We start from the raw sequence: 26,458 nt of genomic DNA on the forward strand, positions 1-26,458 counted from the left end.
GGGGGGCATCGTGTGGGAGGTGGGGCTTGAATTGAGCCTTGAAGAGAAGATTGGAATTTGGAGAAACTGAGGTGAAAGAGTATTCTAGGCATAGGAAATAGCTTATACAAAAGCAGGTGGCACAAAATAAAATATCATGAGAATTATGATAGACTAGTTAGGCTCTAAAAAGAATGTACTAGGGCAGAGTAATATGAATCATTTTATAAAGGTAGGTTGAAACTAGTAAAGGGCTTTATGTGCCAGATAGGAGTTTGTGTTTTATCCTAGAGGCAATATGGAGCCACTGAAGCTTCTTGAGCTAAGGAATGTCATGATCAGTGGCATGCCGGTTGCTTGACCTGTGTCTTGCCACCACTGGACTCAGATGACTCTGGAGGAGAGAGTGAGACTGAACTTCGCAGAGCTCTGTGTCACTGAAGTCCAGTTCATTTGCAAGTCAAAATATCACCCTCCTGTCTTTGCTCTTCCAGAATGAAGGATAAGCAACTAAACAATTGTCATGGTCAGTGCTGTTGAAGAAAGGACATAACAATATCTCTCATTCCCTTCTTATCTTGTAGTCCAGAATCCCATAATCCTAGTTTTGGAGGACAGTGATGAGGGTCAGCCTGTCTTGTCTGTCCTGGGTTGAGTTGATAGGGATAGAGAAGAGGAACGTATCAGTGAGAAATATTTCAAAGGTAGAATTGGCACGATTTTGTAAATGGTGGTATAATATATGAGGCAGAGAGGAAGAGTCTGTTAAACTCAAAGTTTCCAACTTGGGAGGTTAAGTGAATGAGTGGTGGTGCCAGTGACAGAAATATCAGAAGAACAGATTTAAGGGGAAAAATAATATACATAACTGATGGAATATGTTGCTGAATATAATTGTGAACTAAAGGAGTTTTAGGTTCCTAATCTGTCAAAATCTTCAATTTTTCATATGTGGGTAGACTGTACCAGTCACTTATTTTGGGAATTGTAGAACTATAAATCAAAAGCAAATGACATTTATATTATTTTAGCTTTCTAATATTAATCAGTTGGGAAAGTGCCTCAGGACATCTGGTGAAGAACTTCTGGTGAAGTTCTAAAAGGGAAAAAAAGACTATAAAATTAGGAAAGAGAGAGAAAGAAGTTCCTTATTACTATTTAGTTATATGCCCCTAAAATAGTTTATATTAACTAAAATGGTATATTCAGTATCTTCAAAGAGCTGGTCACACTTAAATTCAGGCTCATTTTTTAACTACTTTTTTCCCTCCTTAGACTGCTACCTAAATTTTTTGGTATGAATATGAACTAAATTATTTTAGACTAGTCTTAGAAATGAGCATAAGTTCTCTAAACTGTTCGGACTAGCATACATAAATTTTACTATTAAGTGGTGGAGTCTTCCTTGTTCAAAGCTGCTTAACTTTGCATCTCAGTAAAGTAGCTCTGAGCCATCTGAAAATGTTGGGTTTTTACAGCTTGTTAGTACCATACAACAGAAGTTAGTGTTTAGTGTCTTGGTGGCCTTTGAAAGAAGGAAAAATCGTGGTTTGGGGAGTGAAGTTGAAGCTCTTTAATGAAAACATGACTTTGGTAAACTCTCCTAAATATAACCTGCACAATATCCGTTGCAGCCATGAGTAAAATGAGTTGCACTAGTGTGTTAATTGCCCAGTGTCTTAACAGTGCCTTCCATCCTTAATTGCCAAATCTGATGCTCTTTTTCTTAGTCTTCAACCTTGACTTTTCTGCAACATTTAATTGATTACCCTCTCTTCTCTGGGTTCCCCTGGTTTTCTTCTGACCTGTTTGACTAGTCCTCAGTCTTCATCTTACCCACTATCTAGGTGTATCTCAAAGCTCCACCCTGACTTTCAATTACCTCATCAACTCCTTTAGAGTTAGCATCTCTGTGCAGTTGATTACCGTATCTATATAGTCAGCCAGTTCCAATCTCTTTCTTACCTTCAATCTCAAATAACTAGTTCTCTTATTGAACATTTCAAACTGGATGTCACATAGACATCTCAATCTGAGCACATTCAGAAAAGAATACATTTTCTCCCTTCTCCCATCTCCACAAAAACAATCCATTCCTCTTCTTGAAATTCCTTGTTGCTATGGAAACAGGGTTTCCAGGTTTCTCAGAATCCCAATGTAGGCAGTATTCTTGAATATCCCACATCTACATCATATTCAGTAAGCCACTAAATACAGGCATTTCTACTTCCACAACATTTTTTGCACATCCCCTTTCTCACTACATTTGGCCTGGACTATTTTAATAACTTCCTAATTGATCTCCTTGCCTCAAGCTTCTCCCCACTAATCCATCCTCCACACCACTGCCAAAGTAATTTCCTTAAGAATAGTTGTTTTTATTTTGTTTTAGTTGGAGGTCTGATCAATTTCAGTGGTTTCCTATTGCCTCTAGGGCAAGAAATCTTTAAAACTTTTTGTGTTGGGGACTTCTTTGGCAATCTGGTGTAACAAAGGGAACTATTATATTGAAATAGTTATAACAATATTTTTGTTGGGTTTTTTTTTTTAAAGAAGTTTATTGACACTCAGGGATCAAATATAAATTTCTCAAGTTTAAAGTCATTCACTCCCTGGTCCTGAGCTACCTTCAGCATCATTCATTGTAGATTATTCCACTTAGTCTTACTTCACTTTACTTCCTATCTTCTGGCCATCTCCTGGTACAGGCTTTCTCCTCACTTTCTGGAACTATGTTCAAATCAACTATGGACCATGCAGATTCACAGTGCCACTGTATGGATGGGCTATGGCGATCGCCTATCACTCTGCTCTATGTCCCTATAATTTTCCCAGACCAAAGTATTCTTTTTTGTTTGTTTTTTTGAGGGGGGAAGGTAGGGCAATTTGGGGTTAAGTGACTTGCCCAAGGTTACACAGCTAGTGTGTTAAGTGGCTGAGGCTGGAGCTGAACTCAGGTCCTTCTGACTCCAGGGCCAGTGCTCTACTCACTGCGCCACCTGGCTGCCAATCTCCTTTGTATATGGTCTCTCCAGTTAGAATATATATTCTGTGAGGGCAAAAACTGTCTTGACTTGTATTTGTATAGCCTGAGCTTGGTATAATAAATGCTTATTCATTAATAATGGTTATTATAGCTCCCCTCTCTGCCTTTACACATTCTGCTCTGTGGTGACCTCACCCTAAGTCCAAAGTATCCTCTTTCCTCACTTCTTCCAAATGCACATCAAGTAACCACCTTTTATAGGAAGAAGCTCTTTTTGGTACTCTGCAAGGGCATACTTGCCCTCCCTAACTACCTTGTCTTAATTTTGTACTTGTGCTGTATTCTCCACATACTTGTGTGTATGTTTTCCCAACTGAGAGATTGTAAGCCCCCTGAAAGCATTATTTATCTCATTTTCTGATTTTTGTATCCCCAGACTCTAGCTCAGAATCTGGCACTTAATAAATGTTTATTGATTGATAGGGTGTTATAGAGGTTAGAATTAACAGGATTGGCAACCATTGACTGCAAGGGGAAAAGAAGGAAGACTTGATTATCAACCAGAATCAGCCAAAGTATGAAATTTGGGAAAAGGGACAGATTTTTCTTTCCCTGGTGGGGATGAGTTGATTTTTTAACCTATAGAGTTTAAGATAATGAAGTGACATCCTGGTTGGAATTGGAGATACAGGTATATAGATTTGGAGGGGGTTAGCATAAAAGAATGTAGTTAGAAAAAGAGGCAAGATTGCTATTCTATACCTTTGCGCTCCAGTGACTTGAATAACATTGTTGAAAAAAGTCGAAAGCAGGTGAGAATAACTGAGCCTAATTTAAGCAAAATTCAAGCTGCAAGGTGGCTTTTGCTATTAACACCAATTCACAGACAGATGGTGTAATAGTTTTAGGTCACCTGTTTTTTTTCTAATCATATATCACATACTTTAGCCATTTTAATTATCCATATTGAAACCAAAATGTAGACTCCTGTTATAGTTATATACAACTAAAGTGTAAAATCACACTCTACGTAAAAGGATTAGTACCTAGTTTGTTTTTGTTTTTAAATCTCATTTAAAAGACTGAACGAACATTGAAAATTTACTTCAGGAAAATTGGAAAGGCTCCTGTTTTCTTTGTAGTGGTCTTTTAAAAAAATTATCCAGTCAATTATTTAGAAGCTAAACAAAATACAAACTAACAGCCATTTTGGAAGCTGACTTTCCAGTTTTGTAGTTTGTCTTTTGCTTAGCCCGTATATCCTACAGCTCATTAGTGAAAATGCTGGAAAGTTTTTTTTTTAAGGATACATAGAGAAACCCATATTAGATAATAAGCTCCTTGAAAATAAGAATTTCCTTTATTCCTTCTTGTATCGTAAGAACCAGCTAGCAATGTTTCTGAAATAAATACTTCATTATTTCTAATGGTCTTTGCTAAAGATAATCATCTCTGTTGGTGCAGATGGCAGTTTATCTACAGTCTTCTCTTGTAGGATATGATTCTTGTCATCCTTCCACTCCACCTTTTTTTCTTTTTGGCAGGGCAGTTGGGGTTAAGTGACTTGCCCAAGGTCATACAGCTGCTACATGTGTCAAGTGTCTGAGGTTGGATTTGAGCTCCGGTCCTCCTGACTCCAGGGCCCTGACTTCACCTTCTTTTAGATCTTTTAACATACCATGGGTACTAATTTAGTGTTCCACCTATTCATTGGCTAGTTATTTTTTATTCTTATAGTCCTTACACAGCTTTTTAATTTTTTTTAAAGTTGGGTTTTTTTTTTCTATGACTTGTAGCATAGAGAGATTAGTCTAGCAATCCATGACTCTTTTCCAAACTGTATATGCTGTTCCATAGACAACATTTTGACTTGTGTTATGCATCGGTATGTATAAATTGAATAGGAGGAAAAGAGTGAATTGGAGTACAATTTCCCAAATGTAAAACACTTTCCCTGATGCACAAATCTATCACAGGTGTTGGATTAAAATCTAAATCAATCTGAATTGACAAATTTCTTGATGATCTTCCTCGTAGCACTATCTCCCAACCCTTAGTATATTTATAAAAATAGATGCCTGTTTGTAACTTTAACCACTACCTAGTAGTGAAAACTTAACTACTGATTCAGTATACCCACAATCCTTCTCCAAACACTATCCCTATTTTAGTTTTTATCTTAATTCTCTGCTCTTCCTACATGACTGGTTTACTTCTTTTCTAAGATGTTCTTTAAGTTCATTGTTAACCAAGATACAGCCTACCCCCATCATGTATGTCTCTCTACTGCAGTTTAGGTTACTCATAGCTTTGACTCTTTCCTGATTGTTGTGTTCCATAGTTTGCAGCCTTCCCCTAATCCATTGGTAGATACTACCACACTCAGGGAATAAATTGCTTGATGTTACCAGCAATTGAAGCTAATGGCTCAGATCTTCCGAAAGTGTTTTTAGGTACACACAAGTGCTTGTTTTTCTTTGTTGCCAGTGAGAATTTTGTTGTGTATACAAGAAGCATAGCCTTGGCTGCAGGCAATAAATATGTTTACAAAGTTTAAAATGCTCAAAAATTCCTTGTTAAACAGTCAAATTCATTTTTAAAAAATTTCTTTTTAATTATTATGTTAGTTTAGATGGAACTTAGCTCTGTAGGATGCATACACACAAAAAAGTTTAATATATTAAATTGTTTAAAAGAATGTGAGGCTCTGGTAGAGAGTGAAGATTCTTGACTAAGAGGATGAAGGAAAGTTTCATGGAGAAAGTGTAATGGTAGGTGGAAAATTAAACACAAAGAGGGGATGGGGGGATTAATTCCTAGGCATAATAGGATATAGAAAGGCATAGAAATGGAAAAGCATAATGTTCGTGAGTGACAAAAGAAGTCCAAAACAGATCATATGTAGAGTAGTCATTTTGATGTAACATTGGAAGGGTGGAATTTTGTCAAATCATGGAGTACCTTGAATACCATGCAAAGGAAATGTAAATTTTATTCAAAAAAGAATCACTGAAGTATTTTGAGCCCCAAAATGCCATGACCAGACTCCTATGCATTAGGATTAGCCAAAGCTGGGAGTTAATGGAGTTTAGAAGACCAAACTAAGAGTTCTTTGCCATACAGTAGCTCAGATAGGTAGTAGTGAGGACCTTTACCAGGTAATGGAAGTAGAAAAGAGGATGATCTGGATTATAGAACTATTCCTGCAGTGGTCCCAACTTGCCTGTAACATTTTGCATCATTTAAATCAACCAATTCTTCAAAGGGATTGGGACTAACTTTTATATTGGGTATGCAAAGCTCAAGTGTGCTTTGTGCCGTCTATTTACAAGTTCACCTCATGGGCAAATAGTGTTGGAAATCAGGTTGGATTTATTTTTATGGGAAGAGGGCTATCACCTGGGGCTTGGAAAGTCTGATTTCTGTGCCATTGAGTCCTACTAAATTAGGAAGAACTGCTGTTTTTGAGCCTTATGAATGATTTATTCAGTTTGTTTTGATAAATATCATAAACTGAACCCTTGATGAAGCACATAGGCCATGATCAGAAATGGTCTTTTGGTCTAATTCTGTCTCTTCCACTTGTTATATTTCTGTTTAATAAAAGAATCTGTCTTATAGCAAGGTGGGAAATTAGTAACCTGTTTACCATGTCCATACTTAGATTAAATTTAGTACAGTGCAAGAAATAGACTTCCATTTTTAAATATTGCTTTACTTGTGGTTTTTATTTTGATGCAGTCATAAACTTTTATATTAAATTTCATTTATTTACAAGAGAGGTGCAAGACTGATTTTTTTTCATTTTATATTCAAGACTATAGTTGAAATTCATAGGCTCATGCCTTTAAAAGTTGACCTTAAAAGTCAACTAGTCCAGCCCCATCATTTTCAGATAAGAAAACTGAAGGGAAGTCACACAAATCATAAGCAGCAGAGCTGGGATTTAATTCCTGGTTTTTTTTATTACCACACATTGTAGTACTAGTAATTCATATATGGAGTAGAAATGGGGATTTTAAGTGATTAAATGTATAAAACTTAATTTTGGGATTTTTCCATGAAAAATAGTTAACAGATATACAGCTTGTACCAACTAGGGAGACATTCATTTGTTGAATAAATAGATGAATTAATGTAATATGAGTTGACAATTAATGGCAAGAGTTTCAAACTTTAGTGGCCTTCACACTGCCGCAGCTCTTAGTAGTATGGGAAGATATAAAAGAAAACAATCTGGAAAACCTGTTTTTTCGGACTACCCATAGGTATGCAGCCTAAAGAGTCATTCATCTGCAACTGGCCACCTCTTGCCAAGAAGTATTGAACATACTATCTAGTTAAATAGGTATTACATTGTTTGACTAGCTTGGTTCAAACAGTTGTTACTTTTTTTAGCTGGAATCCAGAGAGCCTCTTTGTTCGCCTGTTTTGTTTTGTTTTGTTTTCCATAAAGTCTTTTGGAAGTCCTGTCTCTGACTCTGGAAGTGTCTCCATTTCCTTCATTGGAGACCTTCAAGCATAAAGTTAAGTGACCACTTGTCAGTATGTTTTAGAGAATACTTTTGTTCAGGTTATGCTTAGGCCAGTGAGAATCTGTTGAGATTTATCCAATTCTGTGTCTTCAAAATGAGTATGGCACTAAACTGGAGAAAATACTAGAAACACAAATTATGATTAAAGGAAAAAGTCCTTTAATCATAATTTGTGTTTCTAGTATATTTTCAAACGGTCTCAGTTTGTCTCTTTGTAATTAGGTGTTATCCACTTGGCTCCTTAATCTCTTGTTATTTTAGCTAGCAGTTAAAGGTATTTCACCATTTTTTAATTATAAAAGGCACTTTTTGTCAAGTATTAATGGATTTAATAAAGTGCTAGTTTTGGGTGTCAGGAGACCTGTTTCTGTCACAATATGTTGTCAGACAAACCATCCAACCTTCCCAGGCTTCTCTGATGAAAGCATCTGTGGTTCTGAGATTCTATCATTATATTTCTAGATACATTTTATTGTGGTTACTTTTCATATTTTATACTAATTTTGGGGTTTTGAAATTTTCCTCACTGGTGCAATTATATAGAAATGAGGATACCTTTTTAAAAATTTTTTTTCTTTTAGGGCATAGAGCCAATGCCCTAGCTTATTTCTAGATGGTGAATGTTCTCATTGTTAAGATAGTCTTTACATAGTGGTTATACTACAGGTCATTTAAAGCCATGTCATTGATTACTATGGATCTCAGTCTGTTTCTTTCTTATATAGTAGATGGTAATTATCCTCTCCTTTTCAGAATCCTCTTGATAGAGCCCAAGCAGCAAAGAACAAAGGCAACAAGTATTTTAAAGCAGGAAAATATGAGCAAGCCATTCAGTGCTATACAGAGGCCATCAGTTTATGCCCTACAGAGAAAAAAGCTGATCTTTCTACATTTTATCAGAATAGAGCTGCTGCATTTGAACAATTGGTATGTCCTAGACTTTTTTCTATTAATTTATGCTATTGTATCAGTCTGCTAAATTTACTTTTTATTTACTTATATCCAATAACTGATTTGATCCTTTGGGGATTATTTCCAGGCTGTGTATTTACAGTAGGCTTTTATTTTCTTTTTGTGACTTCATGAAATCAAGATTGGTACTTTGTCAAAAGTTTATTTCTTTAGGATGGTATTTTTGCTTTAAATTGCAGCAAAAGTGGAAAGAGGTGGCACAAGATTGTACAAAGGCTGTTGAGCTTAATCCCAGATATGTGAAAGCTCTCTTTAGACGTGCAAAAGCCCATGAGAAACTAGACAATAAGAAAGAGTGTTTAGAAGGTGAGTGTATTTTTGTATTTGTTTATTAAACCACTGTAGATTTGACCTTTGAGATCCCTTTTACCAAATTATTAGCTTCATGGTCTTCCCTATTTAGGACTGAGATTTTGCTTCATTTCTTCTGGACTTTAAGAAAATTGAACCACATGTTAATTTAAAAAAAAAAATAAGTTTAGAATGGCAGGGAGAGGTTACCAGGAATCAACAGAAGCTCACCAGGGCAGGCAAAAATGAGTATGAGAAATTGTGAACATATTGCCTTGAATGTCGTAGAGAGAGAATGTGAAGTATCGAAAAATTAGGTAGCAAAGGTAGTTTGAAGATTTAGAAAGGCAGGCAGTCTGTTGTTGGAGGCTCTGAATGTGCATTCAGTTGCCATTTCCCTTATCCTGAGCAACGGTGTAGCTTCATGAAAATAGTTTTTAAGGTAGCAGCTTTGTGATGAGAGCCTGTGTTTGTGATTTGGGCCATACTGGCTAATAAGTTGCAAGTAATAGTAAGTTATCTAGAGAAGAAATGTCCAGTGAATCTTAACCTGGGATCCACAGACCCCTTGTGCTCCATCGATAGATTTCCGGGATTCTGGGAACTTAGATGGGGGGGAGGGGGAATTATGTCTTTATTTCAGTACAGTTGGTTTCCTTTGTAATTCTATGTACTTTATTCATTTAACATTCTGAAGAGTCCAGAGGTTTCATCGGACTTTCAAAGAGATGACACAAAAAAGGTTAAGAACTTGGCTCTAGTCCATAAACTATCTGTAGAATTTTACAGCAGGAAAGAACTTTAAATATACCTAGTCCAAGAGTTTTGGATCTCTTTGGTAGTCTAGTGAAGCTTATGGAGCCCTCCTCAGAATAATGTTTTTAACTGCATAAAATAAAACACATAGGAATGTGAAGGAAACATTATATTGAAATAAAGATGTGATTTTATTTTTCCCATTCTCCAAGTTCATGGACACTTTGAAATCTATTCATGGATTGCTGGTTAAGAACTCATTTAGTCCAATCTTCTAATTTGACAGGTGAGACCCAACATGAAAGGAGTTGACCATACTGGTGGTTGATTATTTTGGAAAGCAGTACTTAAGTCTTCATTGTTCCCTGTTTAACTACAGGATATAATTAATTATTTTGTGGGGGCTCAGTTTTTTAGTTTACCAGGCCACACCCTAAAAGTTCACAGTGCTGGCTTTTTAAATTTTTTTTCATTGTTAAGTTAATGCTGGTATTTCAGTTGTCATGATAGTTTAATGTATAAGGATCCCTATTTTTCTCTCTATTCCTAGATGTTACAGCAGTTTGTATTTTAGAAGGCTTCCAGAACCAACAAAGCATGCTGTTAGCTGATAAAGTTCTTAAACTTCTTGGGAAAGAAAAGGCCAAAGAAAAATACAAGGTAAACTCTTTGTGTTCTCAGAGATTATTCAATGAATGTGAGGAAGGATCAGCTTGGCTCTGCATCTTACATTGGGGATGCGCTGCCAGGAAGGAAGATCTTAAATTGGAATTAGTTTTGGGATTGTGTGTGACTGGTCATTTTTGTTTTACTAGCCTGGATGATGTTTTCATCGGTTTTAGTGTTCCCTGCCTTCTAACTTAATTGATTTATAAGAGGTTTGGGAAAATGAATCTGTAGCATGAAAGTTTTTAAGAAACACGTTTTACAGAAGATGTTTTTGCAGATTGTATAGCTAATCAGACAACTGAGTGGTATGATATGATTACTGCTCAAAACTTGAAATCAGAAACATCTGAGTCCAAATCTTGCTGCAGAATCTTATTAGCTAAGTCATTGCTAGCTTACTTACCCTGAAAAAGTAATTTAACCTCTCTGTGCCTCAATTTCCTCATCTGTATAGTGAGGATGATAATAAAACCTCCCAGCATTATGAAGATCAAGTGAATTAATATGTGTGAAGCACTCTGCAAACCTTAAAGCAACATATAAATGCCAGCTGTCATTATTAATAATTATTTGTTGCAAATAGCTTCTGGACATAGGAGGGAGTGAGTGGTTGGTGAGTCATTGGGCCATTCCTTACCACATGTAGCTTCTTCTCATTTTTGACCCTTCCCCACAATTTGTCCTACTTTTAAAAAATTTACTGTATATGTGTGTGTGTGTGTATGTATACACACACACACACACACACAGAAACACACACACACACACACAGTTAGATGTTGGGTAGAGTGCCAGGGCAGGAGTCAGGAAGACCTGAGTTCAGATTTTACCTCAGCTACTTTCTAGCTATATGACCTTAGGCAAGTCACTCAACCTTGTTTGTCTTAGTTTCCTCATCTGCAAAATGAGCTGGAGAAGGAAATGGAAAACCACTCCAATATCTTTGCCAAGAAAACCCCTAAAAAGGTCACAAAGAGTTGGATACAACTGAAATTAAACTCCGCCTACATATATGTAAACATTTCTAGGGGCACTCGGGATGAAAATAATCATGTAATAATAATAATATTTTTGTTTTAATTACGTCTTTTTTTTTTAAAGAATATTAAACTTGTAAAAATCTGAATTATTAATCACATCGTATTCATTTAATTTCTTTGTATCCTCATAGATGTTTAATTAAATTAGAGAAACTTGTTAATACAACTTAAGTTCCCACAGGGCATTAGACATGTAGTGCCTGTGCCTTGTTTTGACCTCATTAGAATTTCCAGGAGAGGGAGAAACAGGTAGCTGGCCTTGGGCTCTTTAATGGTCTTATCACTTAATTAAAAGTGTTTTCTCCAATACTGCCAATGACCCTATTAATTGCCATATATGATGACATTTTTTTTCCTTTTTATCCTTAATAGTTTCTTTTTTTGTTAATGATTTTTATCGTTGCAGATAACATTTTTTTTAAACTTTGAGTTCCAGATTCTCTCTCTTTCTCCTTCTCCTGAGGTATGGTAGGCAATTTTATATAGGTTATACGTGTGCTATCATGCAAAACCTGTTTCCATAATATGGAAATATTATGTTGTTAAAGAAAACAGACCACCACCACTACCCACTTAACTCACCCCCACCCCCACACCCCTCCCCAAAGAAAGGGAGGGAAATAGTATATTTCAGTCTGTAGTCGGACTCCATCAGTTGTTTCTGTAGAGGTGGATAGAACTTTTCATCATGAGTCCTTTGGAATTTTGATGACATTTTTTAAATCCTTCTTTACTTCAACATTTGCAACCAACTTCTGAGTACTCTCACTTCTCCTGATTCACTGACCCTCCTGATTTCCTTTTCAGTGGCCTTTGCTGGATTATGTCCAGTCCCTAATTGTGGAGGTACTCAGGGGTTGTGTTGCAGCTGATAGTTAAATTTTCAGTGTTAGCATTTATACCTTGGAAATCAACATATGCTACAAATTAGGGTTTAATTATTGTTTTATTAATTGTCAAGACTAAAATGATGGAGAAACTATTAATAATGCAGATTAAAAGAGTGTCCTGCATTTTTTGACGGACACCCCCCCCCCCCCCCCCCCCCCCCGCCCCGATCCCAAGGTATACTCCAACCATGTCTAGATTCTAGGCTTTCTTTTTTCTACACACCTTTCATGGGTGATTTCATCAGTTACCCTTGAATTAATTATCTCTATAAATGACTCACAGCTGAGTCCTTGTATTTCTCCTGAACTCCAGGCCTGTACCCCCTCTGAATGTGCCACCACCACCACAGACTCAAAACCTCCTAGTTTCTCCTCCAAACCCATCTGTCTTCCCCCTTCACTATTTTTTCAAGGGTACTAACTGGGTTTACAACCTCAAGTTTGCCCTCAACTTTTTAGCTCCATATCACGGCTTGTTAATCTATAGCAACTCTCACTTCCAGATCATTGTGTCCCTTTTAACAGGTTGGTCCTGTATCCTGAATCTTAGAATCCTTAGTTTCTGCCACAGTTCTGCTTCCCTCCCCTTCCCCCCCCATACTCTTCAGTTACTTTGTATTTATTTACCTTGTCTATTCTTTGCATTTGTGTCTATGTGTTACTTCTCCCAGGAGAATGTTTCACTTTTGTCATTATAGCTCTCCAGCTCCTAGTGCACAGTACCTGGCACATAGTAGGCACTAAATAAATGCTTGTTGACCAAGCATTCACAAGAATTAATGATTAAAAACTGCAACTGACGGAGGTTAAGCTTTAGAATTCTGTTTTATTTCAGTATGATCCTTATAGTTCTACTTGTGTATTAACGATGGCTTAGGCTGGCATTAAAGGGCTTGAGCTGTGTTCAAGGCACCATGTTGGGGAACCCCGAAACAGTCCCTGCCCAGCTTGTTGGGTAGATTATGTATGGAGGAATCATTGGAAAATATGGACAAGAGTGTCAGAAGTAAAGAATTAGATGATGTTTATGTTGCTATCTATATTGGAAGTGAGTATAGTAAGTCGCATTTATAAAGCAGTAAGACTTACACTCAAGACTAGAAATAACTTGATTCCTTCAGATAAGAGAATTTTGTCCTTCATCTTCGTCATCTATAAGCATTAATGGAAAATGCATATTTTTTACTCAGATTCACATATGAATGAATGATTCATGGCAAAGACTTAGTCCTGAGAAGCAAAATATAAAACCAGAAAAACCCCATTGAATGTGCTTTAATTTAGATTTAAGCTCAGTTCTACTGATATATTTTTCAGAAGTACTGTTTTAATTTTCTTATCTTACATCCTTCAGATGTACATGCTCTAGCATTTTTTTCCATTTTAACGTTTCGTCATATAATTAAATTGCAGAATCGTGAGCCTCTGATGCCATCTCCACAGTTCATTAAATCTTACTTTAGTTCCTTTACTGATGACATCATCTCTCAGCCTATGCTTAAAGGAGAAAAGTCTGATGAAGATAAAGACAAGGAGGGAGAAGCACTAGAAGTTAGAGAAAAGTAAGTATGCCCAAGTCTGTGGTTTGTTGGGTTTTTAAAACCATACTTCAGCCTGCAAATATTAGGCAAACCCTCTTGGCATCTTTTGATTGAGGCAATGCCTTTGGTCCCAAAAGAAATATGAATCTAACAGGCAGAGTTGTTTTAAAAGTATAGCGTTTGCTTGTAGTTTACTGTCACTGTGGTATCTGTCTTGCTTGTCCAAGCAGACACAGTTGTTTCCTCAGGCTGCAGATCTCGTCTAGTTCAATTGTAGAATCATATATATGGACCTGAAGGTGCGTCTTGGTTTGTATAAATAAAAAATCCCATTATCTCACTATTCAAATTTGTACTGCATATTTCCCATTGAGCTAGAACCAAATTAGCATAATTTAGATAATTACAGTTTCAAATAGTGTGAATTTAAATGCATGCAACTACTTAATAGGCCTGAGCTCTGTTTTACCATGTGTGCCAGTTTAGCCAACTATGATAATCGGGGCAGACTAAACTCATGAGCAATGCTATTCGTGCCCTTCTAGAAAATGTGTGATCTTTTCAAGGCAGTAAATGAGAACATAAAAAATACGTAGCAACACGTGATAGTCACAACATGAATATGTGTGCTCTTTTGAAATTTAGGAAAATTGACCTTTAACTATCATATGACTATGTGCATGCACCCAAAGCATAATCCACAGTTGTAGAGTGAGCCAGCCTTACTTAGTAGATAAATCTTAGAATTACCTGAGGCAGAGCCTCAGTGATTTGCCTTGGTCTGACAGCTAATCACATAGCTCTTTAAGTATCAGGACTGGTTTTTAAACCAGGTCTTCATCACTCCAAGCCTAGCTCATTCACTACTTCATTTCTCCTGCACATACTTACTGTATTTGCCTCTACAGAATTTTAGGTGAGGAAAAGTGATGATAATGATAGCAATAACAGCTAACATTTATCAAGTGCTTACTGTGTGCCAGGCGCTGTGCCAAGTGCTTTAAAATGATCTTACTTGATTCTCACAACAACCCTGGGAGGTAGGGGCTATGATTATCCTCATTTTACAAAAGAGGAAACTGAGGTGAAGTGATTTGCCCAGAATCACACAGCTACAAAGTGTCTTAGGCTGAATTTGTACTCAGATCTTCATGCTCCTTTATTTTATAGATGAGGAATGTGAGGCCCAAAGATGAGTTGACCTGTACAAAGGCACAGTAATAGTACTTAACAAGCTTCAGCAGCTGGTTCAAACCTGGATGCTCTAATTCTCAGTATTCTTTTCACTCTAACAAGTTTACCTCCCTGATTGAGCAGCGGTTGAGTGATTTTTCTTCCAAATTTTATACCTTTTGTTGATCATTTCCTGGGAGATAGTTCCAAACTTAACTGAAGATGTTTACTTTCATTTTGGGAAATGATTTGGGTCTTGAGCACATTAAAACGTGTGTGAGTGTGAGCATTGATTTAAACACCCAGCATCAGAAATAAAATTTTTTTGTGGAATCTGCCTCTGTAGGTTTTCCCACATTGATTGCTTATATTCCTTTCATTTAGGTAATTTAGGACAGAGTTGAATGCAGGAATGGCCGAGGGTCATAGTGACACTGATAATAAGTATATTCTAAAATGATGAAGATCAGTGTAGAGTTTATAAGACAAAACATTTTGTTTTAAATTTTAAAATTTCTTAGAAAGTCTCCCTGTGTATTAATAATGCAATGGTTCATGGGCCAAAGTACTTACCCTTGAATCTTAATAGCTGGACATAGAGTCTAACCTCCTATCCATTGTAGCATTTTGTGTATCCCTAACAATCTCTGCTTCAAATGTTTCTAACAACACAAAGCAACTCATTCTATTTTGAGACAGCTCTGATTATTTGGTATTCCATATACAGGATGTCAGAAAAAGTTCTGAGTTTTGGGACAGCCCTATATTGTGCCAAAATCTGCATCCCTGTAACTTGGCCATTGGTCCATGTCTAATCTGTTTCCCTGTTATCTAATTCTCCAAATATTGAAAATTACATTTTATGTGATGAGCAACATGCTTTGTAAACCTTAAAATATTCTCTAAGTATCAAAAGCTATCATTGTTCATGATGTTATGGCCCCTACTCCACCATTTTGGTCTTTTTTTTTTTTTTTTAAGACTTTTTATTTTTAGTTTACAACACTCAGTTCCACATGATTTTCTTCCCCCCTCCCTCCCCAAGACTACATGGAATCCAATAGATCTTCTACATATAACTTACTGAACTTATTTACACAATAGTCAGGTTGTAAAGAAGAATTATGACCAATGGAATGAATCATGAGAAAGAAGAAACAAACCAAAAGAAAAAAAAGAGAGCAAACAGTTTGCCTCAATCTGCATTCAGTCTCCATAGTTCTTTCTCTGGATGTAGATAGCTCTCTCCATCATGAGTCCTTTGGAGTTGTCTTTGAACCTTGTTTTGCTGAGAAGAGCAAAGTCTATCAGGGTTAGTCATCACAGAATCCATATATCTGTGGTTGTGTATGATGTTCTCCTAATTCTGCTCCGCTCGCTCAGCATTATGTCGTGTGGGATTTTCCAGGTTATTATGAAGTGCGTATCTTCCCCATTTCTTATAGCACAATAGTATTCCATTCCTATACCACAACTTGTTCAGCCATTCCCCAATTGACAGGCCTCCCCTTGATTTCCAGTTCTTTGCTACTACAAAAAGAGCCACTATAAGAATTTTTGTACATATGGGTCCTTTTCCCACTGATCTCTTTGGGATACAACACTAGAAGTGGTATTGCTGATATTTTTATAGCCCTTTGGCATAGTTCCAAATTGTCTCCAGAATGGCTGGATCAGTTCACAACTCCACCAGCAGTGTAACAGTGTTCCAATTTTCCCACATCCTCTCCAGCATTTATCGTTTTTCTGTTTTGTCATTTTAGCCAATCTGACAGGAGAGATGTGGTACCTAAGAGTTGTTTTGATTTGCATTTCTCTAATCAGTAGTGATTTCAAGCATTTTTTCATATGCCTATAGCTATCTTTAATTTCTTCCTCTGAAAACTGCTTGTTCATATCCTTTGACCATTTCTCAATTGGGGAATGACTTATATTCCCATAAATTTGGCTCAGTTCCCTGTGTATTTTAGAGTTGAGGCTTTTATCAGAGACACTTGTTGTAAAGATTTTTTCCCAATTTTTTTCTTCCCTCCTAATCTTTGTTGCATTGGCTTTTTTTATACAAAAACTTTTCAATTGATCATAATCCAAATTATCCATTTTGCATTTTGTAATGCTCTCTCTCTTTTGTTGTGTCATGAATTCCTTGCTTTCCCATAAATCTGATAGGTCATTTTGGTCTTTTTACCAGGCCAGTGCCAGGTTTCTGTTTGGGAGGAAGCTGCTGTTTGCTTACCCTCACACATATTGATTATGGCCAGATTTAAGTATGTAGTTAATGAATAGTTCTTTCTATTGACATTTTTTTGCAGCTCTGGATATTTAAAGGCAAAGCAATACATGGAAGAAGAAAACTATGATAAGATCATAAGTGAGTGCACAAAAGAAATAGATGCTCGAGGTAAATATATAGCCGAAGCATTGTTGCTACGAGCCACCTTCTACTTACTTATTGGCAATGCCAATGCAGCTAAGCCAGATTTAGATCAGGTCATCAGCATGGAAGATGCCAATGTGAAGGTAAAAATGACTTTTTTTTCCTCTTTGATATGCCATAGTGTTGTGGGAAGGGAAATAATTGCTTAAAGCTTTGCTTTGCAATGGTACTCTTGTCCAGTTGTTCAGTCATATCTGACTCTTCTTGACTCCAGTTGAGGTTTTCTTGGCAGAGATACTGGAGAGGTTTGCCATTTCCATCTCCAGCCCATTTTACAAATGAGAAAACTGAGGCAAACAGGGTCAAGGCAAACAGTGTGGCCCAGGGCCACACAGCTAGTAAGTCTCTTTGGCCAGATTTGACCCCAGGAAGATGAGTCATGCTCTCCAGGCCCAGCGCTTCACCCATTCATTTCACTACCTAGCTGCCCTCACATAGTGCCCAGATACATTTATTATAAGGATATTTCTTTGTTCTGGAAGATGCCCCAGTAATGTTTGAGTGAATGGAATGAAAGAAAACATCAATGGTCTTTCCCTAGGAAAGGTTATTTTATTCTACTACAGGGCATTATCAGTGTTCTTACCCAGCTGTCTGCATGCAGTGAGATGACAAGGAGAAATAGGGATCTACATGGCAGATTTAGTTGCTTTTCTTGTTTGTGAGACCCTTGTGAGTAATGGATGGCACAGTAATATAGGCGTATAAAGGCACTCAATTGTATAAATTTAACAGTAGTGTTAGGGTATTTTAGCAGAAAAGTTATTTTAATTTGCAAAAAACAAGGGCTTTACCACTGATTAGCTTAGGTAATTTACTTAAGCTTCCCATGCCTCTGGTTCTTCATAAAATGATTACTCATTAGGCTATTTCTACTTGTATTTCTCCCTCACTGAAAAGATATCTGTTATTGATGTTGATCAGCATTAGCTTGTGAACTACTCAACTAGAGAAAACACCCAGATAACTACATGCTTATTTTTTGTCTAATGCTAATTATCCAATATAGTATGTGCTTCCATTCCTAAGCTTTGACCTGTTTCTTATTTCTTGATCATAAATAGAAATAAAGTTCACTGTCAGCATTAACACTCGCCCCTCCGTGCATACTTACTGAGGACCTGCTTTTGGGGGTGGGGGGTGGGGAGGTAGTGTACTAGGGCTGTGGGAAGTGAAGAACTAGAAGCCTTGTCCCCAAGGAGTTTAGTGTTTTGAAGCAGCATTTGGGCCAGAGCTGCTGTGACTCATCAGGGAGGGAGGGGGACTCGAGTAGAAATTCACTCTTCCACTACCAGTAGCAGTCTATCTGAAACTTAAGAGGGTTTCAGGATTCTCTGGGACACTAGAAGGTTTAGTGACTTGCCAGAGTCACATAACCAAAATGTGTCAGAAGTTCAGGACTTAAATCCTGGTCTTCCTGACTCTGAGGCTGTTCCTCTATCCGATGGCCATGCTGCCCCTTTATAATGTAATAATAGAGAAAAGTGTAAACAGATAGCTATGATACGATGTAAAGTGTAGTAAGTGCCACAAAGAATTCAAAGGATGATGATAATAACACTGGATATTTTCAATCTTTCATTTGTTTTGATCAACAGCTTCGTGCAAATGCCCTGATCAAAAGAGGCAGCATGTATATGCAACAGCAGCAGCCTTTGCTCTCTACTCAGGATTTTAACATGGCTGCCGATATTGATCCCCAGAATGCAGATGTTTACCACCACCGAGGGCAGGTAAACACAATTCTCTGTTTAACATTCTGACCTTTGGAAATGATCTTACATTTTCTAGAGGTTTTTGTAGTTCCATGTTTTTACTAATATCTTGATTTATGATGCCTTCATTTATTTCTTTGTATGGGTTTGCCTCCCTCATGCAAGCAAGGCCTTCCCAATCAGAAGTGTTAGGGATGTAGTCCTATAGTCATTACACCAAGTAGTCTTAGACCTATCATTTCTTTTGGTCCTTTTTGTTTTTTTTTTTAAAGGAAGTAGATACTAATGACCAAGATAACTATTACTTTCTAATGAAGTATAAAGTGCTGGGTTTCTAGAACCAAAGTATTAAGCAGAATGCCCTGGAGACCTTTATTTGGGGTAATATATACAGCTATGCACGTAGCTTTTAGAAAGCTGCTTTCCATCTTTGGATCTTCTGATCCTAAGAATGAGGGTGAAGCAGAGAAATGTTGTCTTCCTTTACTTTAAAAACATTTTTCAGAAGGATGGGAAACATGAACACCATGTCAGCAGAATAATTTTGAGTGTATATTACAAACAAACATACAAACAACTGTTATTACTCTAAAGCTCTTTAGGTTCTCTTTGTGCCTTGGATTTTCCTTGTAACCATATCACCATATCATGTACACTTTAGGCCCATTTTATAGGACAAGAAATATATTCTAATTTTTTAACATAAATTACTCAAGTTTTGTAGCTGTCGTACCTTTTGCTTTTCTGATATTGTGTTGTCATACATGATTTCTTTGAAGTTTTTGGTTAGGCATGCAGTCTGTTATTTTCATTTTTTTCAATGGGAAAATTATTATATGATTGTTTCTAGGAATATATCTTCATTGAAGATGTACAGATTTTTCTGTTGTTTGTGCAGTAGAAAAATTCATATTTCTTTAATTTAAAAAAAAATTCTTACACAGTAGAAAGGAGTTGGATCTACCTACATATGGATCAAGGGGGAAATTGATGTAAATGTTAGAAAAACATTTCCTGCTTACTTGGTTTCTTTGGCGGGGGGTGATGGCTCATTTGGAGAAATCTTTTCTTTCAATTGCATTTAGTATACATTTTGCTTAGAGGAAGGTGTTTAATTAGAAAAAAAATTCCAATGCAAAAATGTTAGCTTCGCTTTCTAGCAGTTCCTTTGAGATAAACTCTAAATCAGTGTTTCTTAATGAAAAATATTCACTTGGTATTTTAGTGTTATTCAGCACTGTGCTAATAATGAGTCTTAGACAAAATGCATTTTTTTCCCATATTTGTGCTGGTGCTTGCTTTTTACAGAATAATTTGGAAATAAGAATTAATTTTTTTTTAATTTCCTTAGTTAAAGATCCTTCTTGATCAGGTTGAAGAAGCAGTGGCAGATTTTGATGAGTGTATTAGATTACGACCTGATTCTGCCCTCGCCCAAGCTCAAAAGTGTTTTGCATTGGTAGGTATTTCTTCCTTAAGTATTTTAAATATTACTGAAGTTGATTTTATTTCATTACCTAATTTGCCCCAATTAAGGACCATTATGTGTGTACTTACTTTGATACTCTACATCTTCTAGATGTCAGGTCCTACTGAGCTCGGGCCCATATGTAATGTCCCATGACTCTAAAGCACTTGCTCTAGAGTTAGAAGAACTGGATTTCCATCCTGCTACTGATATTTACTAGCTGTTGGACCCTGAGCAAATCACTTAACCCTTCCTGGGTGCTGGTTTCCTCAGCTATAAAATTAGAGGCTTGGATTAGGTGCACAATAGGGCCCTTTAACCTCTAGAGCTATGCTTCCATCCTTACTTATGAATGTTGGGAGTTTCTGTTTCATCATTCAATGAGCTTTAACTAATAATAAACATTCTCTAAGCATTTGACTTGAGGTCTCTATTTACTCTTGCTGCTCTAGTAACAGTACTGTTTGTTAATGTTCCGATGGATAGGACTGAAAATATAAAATTTGGATTTTCCTTTCTAAATGGTAAAATAAGTCTAAGGGCTCACATGTTCAGATTAGAAAACTCTTTGTTAGGATGTGATTAACTCACTCCACCAATGGAAAGTCTTTTGTAACTGTTAAGAGGTACCGCTGAAAGACTTGGTAATTTTGCAGCCCCTGAACCCGTTTTTCTCTGATTCTGAATTTGGTCTCTCTATCCACTATGCCATACATGCTAAATGAGGAATGTGTTTTATGGCTAAGTAAACTTTTGAGTATGAGTAAAAATTGAATTGTCTCAGGCTCACTGGGGCTCTGAATTTTCCTCTTTTTAGAAATCACCATTATGATTATGACTACTAATGAAAATATTATCACATTGCAAAGACTTAGAAATCTCCCAGTTTATCTGTGATTGTTTCCTCTTATAAGTAAATATCTTAATGAAGTGGCCAACATGAAATGATATATTATTAAGAATGAAGGGCTGGTCAGTATTCAAAATGCCTCCAACAAGTCTTTGTGCTAGCATATTTCTCTAGGATCTTGTCAGAACTCAAAGCATTCTATACAGTTGACCCAGCTAAAAATTCCGAAGAATGCATATACCATTTTTGTATCCCTTTACTGCTGACTTTGATTTGGGGGTTCCTAGTTTGATCAACCTGCTATGAGTTTTGTTTTCAAAACAGTATCGTCAAGCTTACACAGGAAACAATTCTACACAAGTCCAGGCAGCTATGAAAGGCTTTGAGGATGTCATAAAGAAATTTCCAAGATGTGCTGAAGGCTATGCATTGTATGCCCAGGTAAGTGATGTTAAACATTTTATTAGTCTTGCTAAGCAAAATCCCACTAAAATCCTTTAAACAGTCCTCACTAAACCCTGAATTCTGGTAATTCAGAACAGAAGGGTGTAATGTTGCTAGAAATAATGTACTTTGCTTGGATATATGTAACTGCTAATTTATTTTGCTTTAGATCAGGGCGTCTTAATTTTGGGACCATGAATTCTTTTGACTTGTTTCAGTATAATTGACTTTCTTTGTAATCTCACTTAAAATACTTAAAACATTTCTGAAAAGAGGTCCCTGGTACAGAAATAGTTAGGAACACTACTTTAGAAGCAGACAATAGTCCTCTGACATGGCAAAGTAGACCCTGTGTTGAAATTCTAGATTATCCAACAGGTTGCCCTTGAGTCAGCAACTTACTCCAAAAAATATGAGCTAGCAGCTGAGCACCCACCTGATTTGAACATTTGAGTTGAATTTGGAGACCTGATCTGAGATTCTAAAAATGATCAAGTGATTAACAGGCCTTGTGTCACCTCACCCTTTGCTACCCAGCTTCCACCCTCTCCTTTGAAATAATTAAATCATTGTACTTTAATCACTTCTTTCACTATGGCAGTTAAAAAGTACCTACTTTTCTACTTAGAAAAACAAAGTATCACATAATAATAACTTTCTTAAATGGTTACCTGTTGTCTCTTAATTGCTTTTTTAGTCCATATCCTTCTTGACTTCTGTAGTATTTGATTCTGGCCATCCTCCTCCTGGATACTTTCATCTCTTAGTTTTTTGACCTATATCTCTAGGTTCTTCTATCTGTGTACTTAGTGTCAAGTTTTCCTTTGCTAGCTTGTCATGGAGAACTAGGCCTCTCTCTTACCTCACTCCAGCTGTGGGTGTACCCTGATGTTCTGTCCTGAAGCTTTTCTCCTTACATTGTTTTCCACTGATCTCACTGGCTCCTGTGAAGTCAGTTATCTATATGGAGAATTATTCCCAGATCTGTATTACTCAGCCTAATCTTTATTCTCAATTGTCCTACATCACCATCTGCCTTTTAGACATTTCAAATTGACCGTCCCATAGACATTGTCCCCTTCCTTTCTTCTCCACCCTCCCCTGAAATCCACTCTCCCATTCAAATGGCTCCCTACCCTTTTTTTTTTTTTTTTGAAGTCACCCAAGGTCCGAACCTCACTGTTATCCTTGGCTCTTCATTTGTTCTCACCTACGTATCAGTTGCCGGGTTTTATGGATTATGCATCCATATCTTTTGAACTTATCCCTTTCTCTGTACTCCTTCCACATTCTAGATCAGGTCCCCATCACCTCTTTTTAAAAAACTTTTTTATTTGTCTTTTGATTTTACATTGCCTAGATTTCCTCCATATTCCCCAACCCCAAAGAGCCATCCCTTATAATTAAATTTCTGAAAAAGGAAGAAAAGGGATGGAAAAGCAGCAATACTTAACAAAACCTCAAAAAATCTTGACATTATATGCAGTATTGTTCCACATCTGTGGACCTCCCACCTCTGCAAAGGAGCTAAGGTCACACTTTGGGGTCACACTTGTTCTTTATTTTTTTGTGGTTCATCTTTGTTTCATGGAGGGTGTTTCCATTTATATTGATGTAATCATTGTGTTTATTGTTTTCTTTGATTATTTTGTTTTGTATTAGTCTTTCCATGCTTCTTTATTCATGTTTGTTTTTCTTTAGGGACACGGTAATAATCCTTTACATTAATGGTGTTATAACTTGTTTAGTTATTCCACAGTAGGGAGACATCTACTGTCTCTACTCTTTTACTACTACCAAAAGTGCTGCTATAAATACATGGTGCCTTGCCTTTTTGTCATTGACCTCTTGGGGTACATGTATAATGGTGGAATCTTGGGGTCAATATTTTAGGCACTTTTTGTATTATTCCAAATTGTCTTCCAAAATGGTTATTCTAATTTACAACTCTACCAACATTGCACTAGTGTTCCCATCTCTCCACAACCTTCAAGCAGCATTGACTTTCTGTATTTTCTCATCTTCACCAATTTGCTGGGTATGACTTGAAATTACCACATGGTTGCTTTTCTCTTATTATTAGTGATTTACAGCATTCTTCCATCTAGTTGGTAGTAGCTTGCAGTGATTATTTTGAGAGCTGTTTTTTATATCCTTTGACCACTTATCTGCAATGGCCTTACCCTTACACTCCTCCATGTGTCCTGTAATCCAATGACACTGATGTCCTTGATGTTCCTTAAACAAGATTCTCCATCTCCAGATTCCCATGTATTTTCCCTGGCTGTCTCCCATCACTGGAATGCTCTTCTTCTACATTTCCACATCATAGCTTCCTTCAAATACCAGCTAAAATTTCACCTACAAGAAGGCTTTCCTGATCCTCCCCTCGCCATCCCACTTAATAATATTGTTATATTTAAATAATACGTTGATTATTTACAGTTTAACCTGCATGTATCTTCTTTGTACATTGCTGTTTGCATGTTGTCTCCCCCATTGCACTGTGGGACTCTTTTGCCTTTCTTTATAGCTCCAGATTAGCATGGTGCCTGACCTTACTAAATGGAGAACTAGGCCTCCATCTCACCCCACTCCAGCTGTGGTTGTACCCCAATGGTCTGTCCTGAGGCTTTTCTCCTTACATTGTTTTCCACTGATCTCATTGGCTCCTGTGAAGTCAGTTATCTATACAGAGAATTATTCCCAGATCTGTATTATTCAGCCTGACTGCTAACTAGAGAAGCAGGGAAAGCTTTTTGGAGAAGTTTGCTTTTGAATTTTGCTTTAAAAGATGGGTAGGAATTCAGTTTTTCATAAGATTGGCAACTGAAGGGGATAATAGGGTATTGTGTTGGATAAATGAAAGCAAAGACAGGAAGATGCTCAGTGCAAACCTGCTCTGTTGCCTTCCTTAAGGATATAGAAAATGTGCTGGCACTCCTGGGGTACCTTTTGGGAACAGGAGATTTTTTAAAAGAGTATGTGAAGAAGCAAGGCATAACAGTTTTAAGTTTGTGTTCTCTCTACTTAGTGAAACCACTACATAAATTGGTCATTTGGTTAAGCATTATGAATGGAAGTTGAAGGTTCCTTGTAGTATTCTGTATGTTTTAATGCCTCATCATGGGTATATCATAAGTGTTTTTAAAATGCATTTTAAAGGTGAGGCACAGGGTCCTAGTTAATTATCACTGAAGAGAATTGAGCACTGTTGTCTATTTTGAAACCATTTCCAACATGTACTTCTAGGAGTAGGTTTTTAAAATATGTGATGCAGAGAAGAGAGCAAATAGCATCGACAAACAAAGTACAAAACTGTTAAGATGTAAAATATATTTGGTTAAGAATTTGGCATCAGGATTGCGAATGAAACTGGTAGATTTTATGGATACAAACATGAAATCCATGACTGCTCTTCTATATAACCTTTGTCATTGAACCAAAAAGGAAAAAGGTAGTCAAGTTTCAGCTTGGTTTGAGGATTGAGGGAGAATTCAACCATGTAGAGAATTAAAACAACCAGGCAGTGATACTAAGAAGTTATAATTTAAAATTGCATTGAGTGACTCAGGTTACTCAATTTCAATGAATTGTTACCTCACAGGCACTAACAGATCAGCAACAGTTTGGTAAAGCAGATGAAATGTATGATAAATGTATTGACTTGGAACCAGACAATGCCACAACGTATGTTCATAAAGGGTATGTATTTTTGTGGTTTCTGTTCATTTCACCATTTTTCCATAGTTAAATAGTTTGAATGTGGTTGATATGAAATTTAAGTCAAACTTCCCACAGCACTTTAACATTTCAATTCCTTTCAAATGAAATATGATTTAAAGGTGAAGGACATAGTGCTATTGATGGTATCCAAGTCTATTAACTTCCCCCATCCACATGGCTGTAATTAAGAGGTAAGATGAAAGCCAGTACTACACCTTGTACTTGGGGTTTTCTTGGGCAAAGATGCTGGGGTGGTTTGCCATTTCCTTCTCCAGGACATTTTACAGATGAAGCAACAACTAAGGCAAATGAGGGTCACACAGGTAGGGACGCAACTATCACCAGAGTCACGCAGCTAGGAAGCGTCTGAGGCCAGATTTATACTTAGGAAGAAGAGTCTTCCTGAGTGCAGGCCCAGTAGTCTGTCCACTATGCCTTAATTTAGCCACCCCTTAATCTACCACTACTGTCAAGCTAACTCAGTTTTCAAAAATCCTTAGCCATATACTTCATTCTTATAGAGAAATGACAGTAACTGATGGACAGAACATATAATTTCATGATTAATCTTAATATATGTAATCTAGTTCTTAGAGCAGTGTTGACACTATGCAGCTAGAGATTCTGAAATGTCAGGTACTCATTATGTACATAATTATGTACATGCCAAAGATGATTGCCTTTTGTTTTTGTTATAAAAATAAGCTGAATGTTTCTTTAGTTTAGCTCCCTCCCCCAGCTTTTGTCCTAGAGTTGTTTTTTTACCTAGAATGTGTTGATCTATCACAAAGCTTCAGTCCCCAATGTTGATGGCACAGGTCCAAAGGAATGGAGTTCTTTATAAAGTTTATAATGGAAGATGACCCCAGATCCCTTTTAAAACTCAGTTTTATAGTACCTTATTCTCCCTAGGTATTTGAATTAATCACTATAAGAGTCACATACATTTACAAGAGAGGAAATATATAACTATAAGCGTATTGGAA

At 36.8% G+C, this 26,458-nt stretch overlaps 1 protein-coding gene across 1 annotated transcript in view; it reads left to right on the plus strand.

The window, feature by feature from the left end:
• Positions 1 to 26,458, plus strand: part of TOMM70 (translocase of outer mitochondrial membrane 70) — a 38,087-nt gene that overhangs the window by 7,217 nt on the left and 4,412 nt on the right. The window contains exons 2-10 of the mRNA XM_036743313.1: positions 8,254 to 8,427; positions 8,652 to 8,778; positions 10,070 to 10,179; positions 13,532 to 13,680; positions 17,145 to 17,352; positions 18,868 to 19,002; positions 20,336 to 20,443; positions 21,627 to 21,743; positions 25,354 to 25,451. Of these exons, the coding sequence (XP_036599208.1) occupies positions 8,254 to 8,427; positions 8,652 to 8,778; positions 10,070 to 10,179; positions 13,532 to 13,680; positions 17,145 to 17,352; positions 18,868 to 19,002; positions 20,336 to 20,443; positions 21,627 to 21,743; positions 25,354 to 25,451 (1,226 nt within the window). The remainder of the gene's footprint in view (positions 1 to 8,253; positions 8,428 to 8,651; positions 8,779 to 10,069; positions 10,180 to 13,531; positions 13,681 to 17,144; positions 17,353 to 18,867; positions 19,003 to 20,335; positions 20,444 to 21,626; positions 21,744 to 25,353; positions 25,452 to 26,458) is intronic.

This window comes from Trichosurus vulpecula, chromosome 2 (genome assembly GCF_011100635.1).
Source record: "Trichosurus vulpecula isolate mTriVul1 chromosome 2, mTriVul1.pri, whole genome shotgun sequence".
Lineage (NCBI taxonomy): Eukaryota > Metazoa > Chordata > Mammalia > Diprotodontia > Phalangeridae > Trichosurus > Trichosurus vulpecula.